General features: G+C 39.7%; 1 protein-coding gene across 13 annotated transcripts in view; it reads right to left on the minus strand.

Moving 5' to 3' along the window:
- Positions 1 to 10,773, minus strand: part of LOC129650320 (zinc finger protein 100-like) — a 28,353-nt gene extending 17,580 nt beyond the window's left edge. For 3 of the 13 annotated variants that reach the window (XM_055578664.1, XM_055578665.1, XM_055578666.1), the window contains exons 1-3: positions 9,951 to 10,773; positions 8,296 to 8,352; positions 3,976 to 4,102 (exon numbers count right to left, since the gene is read on the minus strand). In XM_055578664.1, the coding sequence (XP_055434639.1) occupies positions 3,976 to 4,102; positions 8,296 to 8,352; positions 9,951 to 10,142 (376 nt within the window). In that variant the 5' untranslated portion in view covers positions 10,143 to 10,773. The other 10 variants (XR_008713717.1, XM_055578668.1, XR_008713721.1 and 7 more) reach the window with 10 other exon arrangements.
- Positions 10,774 to 14,044: the final 3,271 nt, after the last annotated feature.

A 14,044-nucleotide genomic window follows, 5' to 3' on the forward strand; every position in this document is an offset into this window, starting at 1 on the left:
ATGAATTATACTGCAGTCAAGTTGTTATTTAAAAAAAAAAAAAGTTCTGACAAAGAAAACTCCAGGTCCATATTGTCTCCTTAGTGAATTCTAGTATGAACATTTAAGGAAAAAATGATACTAATTTTATGGCACTGAGAATAGGAAGAAAAGAAATAGGTAACAATGAGCAACTATTTAAGTCCTATGACTAATATCATACTTGGATGTCCATAATAAATTATTTCACATTAAATCCTAGCCAAAGAAACAAGTTAAAAAAATGAAGATTAGAAAAATATAAAAATATCTTTATTTACAAATGATATTATCTCATATATAAAAGTTTAAGGATTCTTCAAAACAGCTAGTAGGAGTAACAAGTGAAATATCAAATAGAAACAACAAAAATGAACATAAATTATATATCTGTATAAATCCAGAAAACAATTAAAACTTGAAGTTTGAAAAGTATCATTGTAGCATCAAAAGACTTAAGGGCACAGCTCACAACAAAGATTGAAGATATGTAAGGGAAAACTACAACACATTCCAAAGGAACATTAAAAGCTAAGGAAAAGGAAAGACATTCACAGATCAGAAAATTCAGTATTAGATGCAAAATTTCCCCCAAATCTTCTACATATTCAATACAATCCTCACAAAATACTACTAGGATTTCCAAAAAATATTTTTTTTTTATTTATAGGGAAAGAAACTAACAATCTAAGAAAAAACTAAGAGGACTTATTCTTTCTGATGTGAAAACATACTACAGAGCCAGATTAATTTAAAAAGTGCATGATTCATATACACATAGGTATTTAGATCAATAAACCAGAATGATATTCAGAGATAAGCCTATGCATATATACACAATTTATTTAAAAAGGTGCCAAGTCAACTAAATAGAGAAAGGATAATCAGTCCATTAAGTAGATATTTGGCTGCAAAGAGAAAGACAAGTAATATTTCACACCATGTACAGAGATTAATGGGAAAAAGTCAAAGACTTAAATGTAAAACCTAAACCAAGGACATTTGCAGAAGAAAAATACAGGACAAAATCTGAATGACCTTTGCTTAGGCAATTTATTAAGTAGAGGGATGGGGGGAATGGAACAGAAACTGAAGCAAATGATACACTGAACCTCATCACAACATGAAAATATTTTGCCCAACTGTTTAGCAAACAAAATGGTCAACCATAGATTAAAAGAAAAAATTTCCAAAAGGTGCATCTTATAAAAGTCATCAAGATTACATAAAGAAGTATATTTTGAATTACTAGACAAAAAACTCAAACAAAACAAATGGTAAGAATCTGAACATACCTTTTTAAAAGCTATGTGAATGGCCAACCAGCATAGGAAAGTTGTTCATCATCGTCAAAGAGAAATGAAACCAAGTATATACAACAGACACCCAATAAAAGGATCAAAACTCATCAGGTTTACAACACAAAATGAGGGTGTACACATGGAGCAAGCAGAACTACTATATGTTGCTAATGCCCACATAAATGACACATGTACTTTAAACAAATCTGTCAATTGCTTTTTTTTTTTCCTTCATATACAGGCAGATCTTAAAAGATACTACAGGTGTGGTTCCTGCAATAAAGTGAATATCACAATTGAATCACAAACTGTTTGCCTTCCTAATACATAAGAAAGTTGTGTTTAAACGCAGGGAAGCCTAATTATGTACAGCAGCATTATGTCTAAAAAAATTATATATTCCTTAATTACAAAACACCTCATTGTTAAAATATTATTAACAATCCTCTGAGCATTTTGTGCCTGATAACTTTGCTGCTGGAGGATCCTGTGTCAATGTTGACATCTGCTGAGTATTAATGGTGATGGCTACTAAAGGATGGAATGGTTATGGCAATTTCTTTAAAGACAACAATGAAGCTTGTCACACCAATTAACTCCTGTCAGGATTTCTCCATAAAATGCAACACAAATTGACAGCATTTTTCAATAACTCTAAAATCTCTTTCAAAATTACTGAATCCTCTCAAACCCTGCCAAATCAACCTATGTACCATCACCCAGGCTTTGTTGTTGATTTATGAAGCTCAGGCAAAGAAGATTTAGCACAATTCCTAAGGGCGCTAGAATTTTCAGAATGGCAAATGAGCACTGGCTTCAACTTAAAGTCACCAGCTGCACTAGCCCCTAACAAGAGAGTTAGCGTGTGCTTTGAAGCTAAGCATGGACATCTGTCTACCCATTATCTACCTATGAAAGTCCTGCATGGTTATCTTCTTCCAAGAGAGAAGTATTTCACCTATTCTGAAACTCTTGTGAAGTGTGGCCACCTGCATTAATCATCTAAGCTATAGTAGATCTTCTGGATAATAACTTCCTGCAGCTTTTTTGTCAGCCCTTGCTGTTCCCCCTTACACATTCATCTTATAGAGATGGCTTCCTTCCTTAACCCTCATGAATCAACCTATAGTTGATTCAAACTCTTCCCTTGTAGGTTCCTTGCCTCTCTCAGCCTTCATAGAATTGAAGACACTTAGGACCTTGCCAAGGACTTAACTGAATGTTGTGGATGGTTTGATCTGCTTTTCAGAACATTGAAATAGTCTCCATATCAGCAATCAAGTTGTTTCACTTTCTTATCATTCATGTGTTCACTGGAGTTGGCACTTTCATTTTCCCTCAAAATTTTGCATTCATAAGTTGGCTAACTGGTGTAATAGGCCTAGTTTTCTCAGTATTATCTCACCTTTGAGCATAACTTCCTTACTAATAATTTCTGACTTATTTAAAGTATCATGTAACTCTTCCTTTCACTTGAACAGCTATATGCCATTGTACAGTTATTAATTAGCCCAGTTTCAATATTACTGTGTCTCAGGGAATAGAAGGCCTGCCTGAAGAGAAAGAGACTGGGGAATGGCCAGTCACAGGGGAAATCTGAACACACACAATATTTACTAATTAAGTTCACCATCTCATATGAGTGCAACTCATGGTGCCCCAAAACAATTACAATATAACATCAACGATCACAGATCACCATACCAAATATAACAATGAAAGAGTTTGAAATGTTATGAGAATTTCCAAAATGTGACACAGAGACACAGAGTGAGCAAACGCTGTTCAAATACAGATATGTGGTCCGACCCAGGGGATTGACACAAACTTCCCATTTGTAAAAAACATTCTCGGCTGGGAAGCCTAATAAAGTAAAGCTAAATAAAACCAGGCATTCCTACAGGTATAATTATTTCATGAGACCCAGGAAACCACCCGAGGGTCTTTTCACAAGGGAATAAAAATATGGCCTCACACGATGTAGATGCAAATATTCACAGCACATTTAACTATGATTAGCATCAAACTAAAAAGGATCTCAACAGCTATAATTAAAAATACATTACTCTTCAATAAAGGGAATAAATACAGATAAAACAACACCAACAGTCAGACCAAAGAATTATACAAGGAGAAAGAAGTCATACAGACAGTATATAAAGTATGATTCCATTTATATGAATTTCCAAAAAAGGGAAAAGTAGGGAATGTCCCTGGTGGTCAAGTGGCTAAGACAACACACTCCCAACGCAGGGTGCCCAGGCTTCATCCCTGGTCAGGGAACTAGATACCACATGCAGCAACTAAAGATCCGGTGTGCCACAATTAAGACTTGGCACAATCTTTTAGGAAAAAAAAGTGGAGGGGGGGAGAAAGTATTGAAACAAAAAGAGGATCAGTGATTATTAGAAAATAGGTGTCAAGAGAGGACAGAGAACAGCCAACGAAAACTTTCACATGACAGAAATAATCTGTATTGTGATTTTGGTGGCATAGCTGTACATATTTTCCAGAATTCATTCTATTATACACAGAAATGTGTTAAATTTTCTTTTCTGTCAATTACTCCTCAATACAGGTAATTTACTTTAAAAAAAAAGCAGGAACAGAAGATCAACTGCTCCCAAGTCAGAGTCCTATAATAAAGTAGGCTCACCCAGTGAGACAAGGTGGCTATGGTTCTCCAGCATCACATCTCTGTACAGGGTCCTCTGAGCAGGATTCACATGCTGCCACTCCTTCCAGGTAAACTTCACACTCACATCCTTGAATGACACTGATGTCTGTGAAGGCACATTTCTCATCAATCTGAAGAATACAAATTTAGGTGATGTGGAAAATACCTTTGGAACTAATTTCTATCAGTTTATGGTTAAAAATATAAGACAAAAACCAAAAATGTTTTCACATTATCAAAAATAAAAAACATCCAACAGTACACGCTTTATATGCAATGTCCTAGGGAAGCAGGCATGCTTTTGGTTCAACCTCCAAAACCCACACAAATACTATTTTTCTTTTGAAAAAAAGGTTAAAAGAAACATATTTTATTCAAAGAGTTCTTTTTCCAAATTATATCCATAACCACAATGCAAACTTGGGTGAGAGTTTTCACATCATTATTTACGAAGTATCATTCTCAGACTCAGGTTTAACAGCTGGCCAAAGCATCCCAGGCTCTTTCCGTTTAAGCTAAAGTGGAAATCAAGTAAAATCAGCTGGGGCTTCCCTGATAGCTCAGTGGTAAAGATTCTCCCTGCCAATGCAGGATACTTGAGCTCAATCCCTGAGTCAGAAGATCCCATGGAGAAGGAAATGACAACCCACTTCAGTGTTCTTGCCTAGAGAATCCCACGGACAGAGGAGCCTGGTAGGCTAAAGCTGATAGGGTCTCAAAGAGTCAAACATGACTCAGCAACTAAACAACAACAAAATCATCCAACCCATCATCAAACCTTGGAAGAATTGAAAGAGCCTGCTAACTCATCTGTTTCTGCAACTGCTTCACTAGAGTCCATTTTGAGAGTTATATTTTAAATTATAAGTCAGGCCATGCCCTTTCTTACCTCAAAATTCTCTAAAAAACTAGTAAACAGAGATAAATATTAAATTTATAAATTAGGAGATTCAATATGGTGGAGCTATCACTTCTCCACAAAGAGATCCACAGATTCAATGAAATCACAGGTCTTTTTTTTTTTTTTAAGAATCACAAGCTAATTCTAATATTTATGTAGAAAGGCAAAAAAGCCTAGAATATGAAAAGCATTTTGAAAAAGAACAAAGTTGGAGGACTAATATTACTTGATTTCAAGACATACCATACAGCCACTAATCAAGACAGTGTGTAATGTTTAAAAAATGAAACACATAGATCAAAAGGAAAAGCTAAAAACAATATATAAAAGCATACATGTGCACACACACACATTTCTTTAATTTAGGTGTCCAGGCAATTCCAGGAAGAAAGTATCTTCTGACAAAAATCATGCTAGCCTAAAAAACTCTATTAGAAAATAATAATAATATAACGTTGATTCATACTTTGTACCACAAATAAATAATTTGAAATGATCACAGACCTCAATGAGTCTGATTTCTACTTAGATTTTAGACTCAGAGTGTTAGAGAAATTAAAATGGAGGAAGTCTATTCAGGCATCAGAAGCAGGACAGCAGGCCTCAGACCTGCTTCTGATCTGCCTGGACACTGCCCGGATTCCATGCGAGCCTGTAAGCACAGCAAGTCAGGCAGCACTCTACATAAGAAAGGGAGTGGGTCTTAGAATCTCTTAAGCCCTCTGGAGTCTAGGAAGTCTTATGATTCACAAGGTGAAACAAACAGCATTGTAAAAGCTAAACCAGAGCTGAATTTTTATGTGCAAACTGATAATAACATCAGATTTTGGTCTGGGATTATAAGCAGGAGCCCCCAAACTGCAATTTGAAGTCTCAACCATAGGGTGGCTACACCAACCAGGACCCTTTCCCAACTGGGACTGCAGATTGCTATTAACAAGGGACAGCCCAACACTGTTCAAGTCTGGATGCTGGTTTTCCCACTTTGGTGATGTACACCCTGCTACTTTTGTTAAGTCAAACAGTCTTCTATAAAAAAAAAAACAAAACAAAAAACTGAAATTGTTGCAGATGGTAACTGTAGCCATGAAACTAAAAGACGCTTACTCCTTGGAAGAAAAGTTATGACCAACCTAGATAACATTTGAAAAGCAGAGACATTACTTTGCCAACTAAGGTTCCTCTAGTCAAGGCTATGGTTTTTCCAGTGGTCATGTATGGATGTGAGAGTTGGACTGTGAAGAAAGCTGAGCACCGAAGAATTGATGCTTTTGAACTGTGGTGTTGGAGAAGACTCTTGACAGTCCCTTGGACTGCAAGGAGATCCAACCAGTCCATTCTGAAGGAGATCAGCCCTGGGATTTCTTTGGAAGGAATGATGCTAAAGCTGAAACTCCAGTACTTTGGCCACCTCATGCGAAGAGTTGACTCATTGGAAAAGACTCTGATGCTGGGAGGGATTGGGGGCAGAAGGAGAAGGGGATGACAGAGGATGAGATGGCTGGATGGCATCACTGACTCGATGGACGTGAGTCTGGGTGAACTCCGGGAGTTGGTGACGGACAGGGAGGCCTGGCGTGCTGTGATTCATGGGGTTGCAAAGAGACACAACTGAGCAACTGAACTGAACTGAACTGAATGAATGGTTTAACAATCCTTCATTTTGAAATTGTTTATTTGTGAGTAATGAGTGGTTTATTTTGTTAACAAATTCTTCAAACAAGTGTTGAGTCTGCTGCTGCTGCTGCTAAGTCGCTTCAGTCGTGTCTGACTCTGTGCGACCCCATAGACGGCAACCCACCAGGCGCCCCCGTCCCTGGGATTCTCCAGGCAAGAGTACTGGAGTGGGGTGCCGTTTCCTTCTCCAATGCATGAAAGTGAAAAGTGAAAGTGAAGTCGCTCAGTCGTGTCCAACTCTTAGCGACCCCATGGACTGCAGCCCACAAGGCTCCTTCATCCATGGGATTTTCCAGGTAAGAGTACTCTATGTTCCCTCAATTCAGTATTTAGAATATGCTACCAATACAAATGTCCAACCCATCCTCAGACCCTGAAATTCTAGATTTCTGACAGGGCCAATGGGCCACACATTTGGTTGTTTTCTGATCAGCATTCCCTCTATTAAATAAGCTTAAATAATATATGAAAACAAAAATTATAGACATAACAAGAGACATAGACATAACAAGAGACATAAGACATATCAATAACGTTATGAAAATATATTTAAAAACAGACAAAAATGTACAATTTTCTGTGAAAATGTAGTAATTAAAAAAAAAAACAAATACCTATTTTTTTTTAATAAAGTAACTCAATAATTTACATGGTTTAGTTGCTAAGTCATGTCTGACTCTGACAACCCCATGGACTGTAACCCTCCAGGCTCCTCTGTCCATGGGATTTCCCAGGCAAGAATACTGGAGTGGGTTGCCATTTCCTTCTCCAAGGAATCTTCCCAAACCAGGGATCAAACCTGGGTCTCCTGCATTGCAGGCAGATTCTTTACCAACTGGGACACCAGGGAAGATGTACTTACAAAGTCCAATTTTAGAGGTAAGTTTAAGGAAATATGTGACAGGGAATTTTCTCCTATGAATTAAAGAGAGAAAGGGGTGAGGGACAAGAGAGAGGTGAGGGGAGAACAGAAAAGAGCAGACAGTAAGAGCTCCAATAAGACTAATAATAACTGAGATACCACAGGTGGAGACCTGGTTCAATTCCTGGGTTGGGAAGATCCCCTAGAGAAGGGATAGGCTATCTACTCCAGATGTGCACAGTTCCTGGCCATCTGATTTTCTCTTATAGGCCTCTTCCTTCCATCACAGCCTATAATGGGGGCAGGTGAAGGAAACTATCATGTCCTTCAGCCTTTGCAGTAAGGTAGAGAAGAAAACAAAATCATAGGTTAATCTAATTCATCAATACAAGAATAGAAATTCAAACCTGTGTGCTCAGTCACATCCAGATCTTTGAGACCCCATGGACTACAGCCTGCCAGGCTCCTCTGTCCATGGAATTTTCCAGACAAAAATATTGGGGTGGGTTGCCATTTCCTACTCCAGAGGATCTTCTCCACCCAGGGATTGAACCCACATCTCCTTTTCTTCTGCTTTGGCAGGTGGATTATTTACCACTGAGTCACCTGGGAATCCCCAAAATCCACTTACGCTACCTAAATTGCAGATTAAAGAAAACCAGCTATACGTTTACTTCAATAGATACAAAAAGGTATTCAATATAATTCAGGATATGTTCATGATTCAAGCAAAAGTTTAGCAAACTGATAATAAAAGGGAAATAACTTACATTCATAAAAGATGGGTAACACAAACTGAGAGCAATCTGAAATCGAGTTAAATGCACACCACAAATTGGGGGATGAATAAAGAGCTCACCTCAGATACGTTCATTTTCAGTGGGTCTTGGGAGAGTAGAGGACAGTGACGATTGAGCTGCAGGGGCAGAAAGAAGACAGGGTCAAGACACCTGGCCTGCCACACAGTTCCTACATTCACCTCCCAATCATGTTGGCAGGCCAGCTGAGGGGTAGCCTCCATACAGCATCCCTTTAGACCTTGAAAAGGGAAGGACCCAGTGGAAGCACCACCTGTCCGTTTTTCAGTTTAAAATTATTACAGGGCTTAAACCTACCACTTCTAACAGTGAAAATTTTGTCTATTGATTTAAATAGGACTTCCCTGGTTGCTCAGTGGTAAAGAATCCACCTGCCAAGGCAGGAGACATGGGTTCAATCCCTGATGGGGGAAGAGTCCACATGCTGCAGAGCAACTAAGCCACTGGGCCACAACTATTGAGCCTGTGCTGTGGAGCCCCACAGCCACAATAACTGAAGCCAGTGTACCCTAGAGCTCTGCAACAGGAGAAGCCACCACAGTGAGAAGCCTGGCACTGAAACTAGAGTAGCCCCTGCTCTCCTCAACTAGAGACAAGCCCGAACAGCACCTAAGACCCAGCACAGCCAAAAATAAATATTAATAAATAAAATAAATGGATTCAATTTTTATCTGTTGATTTCTATTTTGTCTATTGATTTAAATAATACAAACAGAAACCTAACAACAGCTGACTGAAGAACATCAAAGGATAATACTATTTCATTAAAATTCACAGTAGAATACACAACTGTATTCTTTATGTTCTTCAGTTTTCCTAGCAAAATTGTTTACCCACTGAGGTAGAGAATTTACAGGAAGCCAAGTAAAAAAGATGCCGAACTTTAAGGTAATTAAAAAAAAATGACTGAAGTGGGGTACAGTTTCTCAAAAGGGACTCTTGATAAGTGTCTTCTGATGACAGAACAGTATGAACAACAGTTCAAACTCCTGACTCTGGCATAAGCTTGGTGAGCCTAGAGAAGTCAACAGTCCTCTCAAATTCAGGACCACCTCACCAAGCGAGACTCAGATTTGCTTCTTGTTTTCTGTGTTTAATGCAGAGGGTCACCCCGTTATCACGAGATAACTGGGAGACTTAAATAAACCACCCATTGAAAAGAACACAGTGTCTTTTAAATACAACAGCTGTTAGCACTTCTTCGGCGGTTACTACCTAGCACTTTGCTAACTCCTACAAATGACGCCACCTCGAATCCTCGGATCAGTCCCATGAAGCAGACATTATCCATAGCCTTCTTTGCAGACGAGTTACCTGACTCTGCTCCACGTTAGTTCTCCCGCCCACAGTACATGTGGCACAGCGGGAACTGACCAGGTCTCTCTGGTTCCGGAGCAGAGCTGCCCAACACACCTGCTCACGCTCGGCCAGCGTGACCACCGCTTGTCCACCCAGCGTTCCCCCGTCAGATGCAGGCGAGGCCGGGTATTCGCACCCCACACGGACCAAACCCCTGCTCCTAATGGATCCCAGCTCCACCTGCGCTGGAGCCTACCTGAGCCGAATTGGGAACACCGCACCCACCTTCCCAGTGCTAAGGTCCAAGCCAGACCGGGGCACTGCGGGGTCCCGCCTGGGCCTGAGGGCGGCCCAAGACTTCCTGCTTCCGCCTCCGCCACAATAAAGCCGCTCTCACCAAAGCTCGAGGCCACTCGAGTCGCGTTGTGATGCCTAGCTCTCGCACCTGCCGGTAACTGAGAAACCCCACGAACTTCTCACCGGACCTGCAAATGCGGACGGGAAGAAGAGGGACCAAGGCTGCACATGCGCAGAGGGAGCCCGCGGAGACCAGGAGCGCTGTAGGGCGGAGAAAGACTACACTTCCCATCCTCCGCGCGCTCCCTGTGACTCTGAACAGAGCTATCAGGTTCCTGCTGCAGAGTAGGAATATGGGATAAACGTGTGTCCCAGAGTCATGGTTCTCAAAGGCCCCAGATGAGGTGTGTCTCCACACTGCTGGTCTTAGGCCGTCTCTATACCTGGCTTAGGTGAAGGTTCAAGGACAAAACTGGAAGCGTTCATGGATTAAAACCGTTCTCCAAATTGCTAAATCCTAGAAGTCTGGAGAAAATATTCTCCTAATGGAATACAATTTTCTATCTCTCCATTAGTCAACCTGCTTGCTATCATGTAGACTTCCTTTGTAAAAGACAAATAGCGTGTTTTTTTAAAAAGTGAGGTTACTGGTTTAGTCACAATTGAACACACTTCTTTTTCATTTCTTGTAATTCTGTAACCAGTTAGGACTACACAGGACCCTGCTAGATACAAAAGGCTTTCCCTGTCCCTTGAGTTTTTAGCAGGAAAAAACCATCAGTCTCCAAAGCCTTCCCTGAATTGCAAAGGGCAGATTCTGACAATTACTGGCAAGGGATGCAATGTAGAAGAAATGTGGAGCAGTCAAAAAACAATAGTGAATTACTTTGCTGTACACTGAGAACTAACACAACATTGCAAAGCAACTATACTCCAATAAAAATGAAAAAAAAAATTAAAAAAAAATAGTGCAGCTAAAAAGTAGAGACCTGGTTCCTCCTTAAGAGATATACATAATAGCTTATCTTTCAATTCTTATGAAAGAACTAAGGCAGTAACCCAGGTGGAGGATGGCAACTTCAGGCGCAGAAGGTGAGCCCCGAACACCTCACTGTTAGCTCATCACCAACCAAAGCAACACACACTGTGGCTTTTGCCTGACCTTTGCCTATAAAAACTCTTCCCCCCAAAATAATACAGAGGATTAAGTCTTTAGCACATGAGCCACCAGTTCTCCTCCTTTAGCCTTTGCAGTAAAACTGCTCCAAATCCCAGCGTTTTGGTTTTTTTGGCTTCAGTATTCAGCAGGCACAGGAATTTGTATTTGGCAGTGATTTACTACAAAAAATTGCTTGAACTCCAAATTCTAAATCTAAACATCACTCTTTTGTTGTTGTTCAGTTGCTAAGTTGTACCTGACGCTTTGTGACCCCATGGACTGCAGCACACCACACTTCTCTGTCCTCCACTATTTCCCAGAGTTTGCTCAAATTCATGTCCATTGAGTTGTTAATGCCATCCAACCATCTCACCCTCTGTTGGCCCCTTCTCCTCTTGTCTTGCCCAGCATCAGGGTCTTTTCCACTGAGTCAGTTCTTCATATTAGGTGGCCAAAGTATTGGAGCTTCAGCTTCAGCACCTTCCAATGAATATTCAGCGTTGATTTCCTTTAGGACTGACTGGTTTGATGTCCTTGAAGTCTGAGGGACTCTCGAGAGTCTTCTCCAACACCACAATACGAAAGCATCAATTCTTCTGTGCTCAATGTTCTTTATGGTCCAACCCTCACATCCGTACATGACTACTGGAAAACCCATAGCTTTGACTAGACAACCCTTAGTTGGTAAAGTGATGTTTCTGCTTTTTAATATGCTGTCTAGGTTTGTCATAGTTTTTCTTCCAAGGAGCAAGCGTCTTTTAATTTCATGGCTGCAGTTACTGTCCACAATGATTTTGGAGCCCAAGAAAATAAAGTCTGTCACTGCTTGCATTGTTTCCCCATCTTTTTGCCATGAAGTGATGGGACCGGATGCCATGATCTTCATTTTTTGAATGCTGAGTTTTAAGCCAGCTTTTTCACTCTTCTTTTTCACTGTCATCAAGAGGCCCTTTAGTTCCTCTTTTGCTTTCTGTCATAATGATGGTATCATCTGCATATCTGAGTTTGTTGATATTTCTCCTGGAAATCTTGATTCTAGCTTGTGATTTATCCAGCCTGGCATTTCTCATGATGTACTCTGCATATAAGTTAAATAAGCAGGGTGACAATATATAGCCTTGATGTACTCCTTTCCCAATATTGAACCAGTCCATTGTTTCATGTGCAATTCTCACTGTTGCTTCTTGACCTGCATACAGGTTTCTCGGGAGGCAGTTAAGGTGGTCCGGTATTCCCATCTCTTTAAGAATTTTCCACAGTTTGTTATGGTACTGAGTTGGCCCAAAGGCAAGAGATGCCAATTTGAGCAAGCAGTGAAGATTCCCCAATGAACATGCCCAAGAAAGGTGGAAATGATAAAATATCTAATCTGTGTAAACATTTAGAAATAAACTACTAACAGGAATTGGCATAACTAATGGGAAAAAGTAAAAGCTAACAGAAAATGATACAAATAAAAACAAATACACAATCAAGGAAGAGCAAAGAGAATAAGAAAGGTGATAAAGTGATTTTACACTAGAAGACTCATAAGGAAAGAGAAATGTAAAATTGTAATATAGTTCAGCAATGTAAACCCCAAGTTTATGTAACCAAAATTGCAAAGTAAATATTTAGTATAATGGGAGTAAGGAAGAAGGAAAGCTAAATAGAGATTTATAATAAAATGGAATCAACAGATAGTGTCTAAAATGAAGAAATCAAGAGGTACCACTTTAAAACTATTATCAAAATGATGTTTAAAGATGAATACAAGAAAACACAGCTAAAAAGATTGAAGGTGCTTAGTTATTTCTGTAGAACAAGAGAAAGGAAGGGAGAGAAAGAGTGTGGGGCTATAGACTGTGATTTTTGTTGTGTTATTTAATTACACTGGATTAAACATTTTAAAATTTTAATTGGAGGATAATTGCTTTACAATGTTATGTTAGTTTCTGCTGTACAACAGAATAAATCAGCTATAAGTATACATATATCCCCTCCCTCTAGAGCCTCCCTAACACTCCCCTCCATCCCACCCCTCTAGGTCATTTCAGAGCATCAAGCTGAGCTCCCTGTGTTACAAAGCTTGTTCCCACTAGCTATCTATTTTACACATGCTGGTGAATATATTTGGGGCTTCCCAGGTGGCTCATTGCAATAGAGTCTGACACTGCAGTAGACATGGGTTCAATCCCTGGGTCGGGAAGATCACCTAGAGAAGGAAATGGCAACCCACTCCAGTATTCTTGCCTGGAAAGCCCCATGGACAGAGGAACCTGGTGGGCTACAGCCCATGGGGTCACAAAAGAGTTAGTCACGACTTAATGACTAAAACAACAACAACAAAGTGTATATATGTCAATACCACTCTCTCAATTTGCTCTTCCCTCTCCTTCCCCCGATGTGTCCACAAATCTGTTCTCTACATCTGCATCTCTATTCCTGTCCCGCAAATAGGTTCATCAGTACCATTTTTCCAGAGTCCATATATGTTCGTTAATATGTGACATTTGTTTTTCTCTGACTTACTTCACTCTGTATGACAGAATCTAGATTCATCCACATCACGACAATTCACTCAATTTTGCTCCTTTTTATGGCTGAGAACTACACTGGATTTCAAAATTGTGGTCCATGTCTTCTGATTTAAAATTTAATGATCTATTTTAAATTTAAAATCTATTTTAAAATTTAAACTTAAAAATTATAGCGCTCTTTTTTTAAAGTAAATGAAAAAAGTTTTATAATCACCAGCAGGTGGCACTATTTTCCCTCAGTGTGAGACTTTTCTTCCAAATCCTGTCACCTCTGCTTTTTCCTCACTCATTTGATATTAAATTGTATAGCTAAGAAGCCCAAGCTGATTGGTCTTTACTGAGAAAATTGTTTGTTTATATTGTTTGCTTAGTCGTTCAGTCGTGTCCGGCTCTTTTGCAACCCCATGGACTGTAGCCCACTAAATTCCTCTGTGCACCGGGATTCTCCAGGTAAAAATACTGAAGTGGGTTGCCATGCCCTCCTCCAGGGGATCTTCCCAATGCAGGGATCGAACC

Source organism: Bubalus kerabau, chromosome 4 (genome assembly GCF_029407905.1).
Source record: "Bubalus kerabau isolate K-KA32 ecotype Philippines breed swamp buffalo chromosome 4, PCC_UOA_SB_1v2, whole genome shotgun sequence".
Taxonomy (NCBI): Eukaryota; Metazoa; Chordata; class Mammalia; order Artiodactyla; family Bovidae; genus Bubalus; species Bubalus kerabau.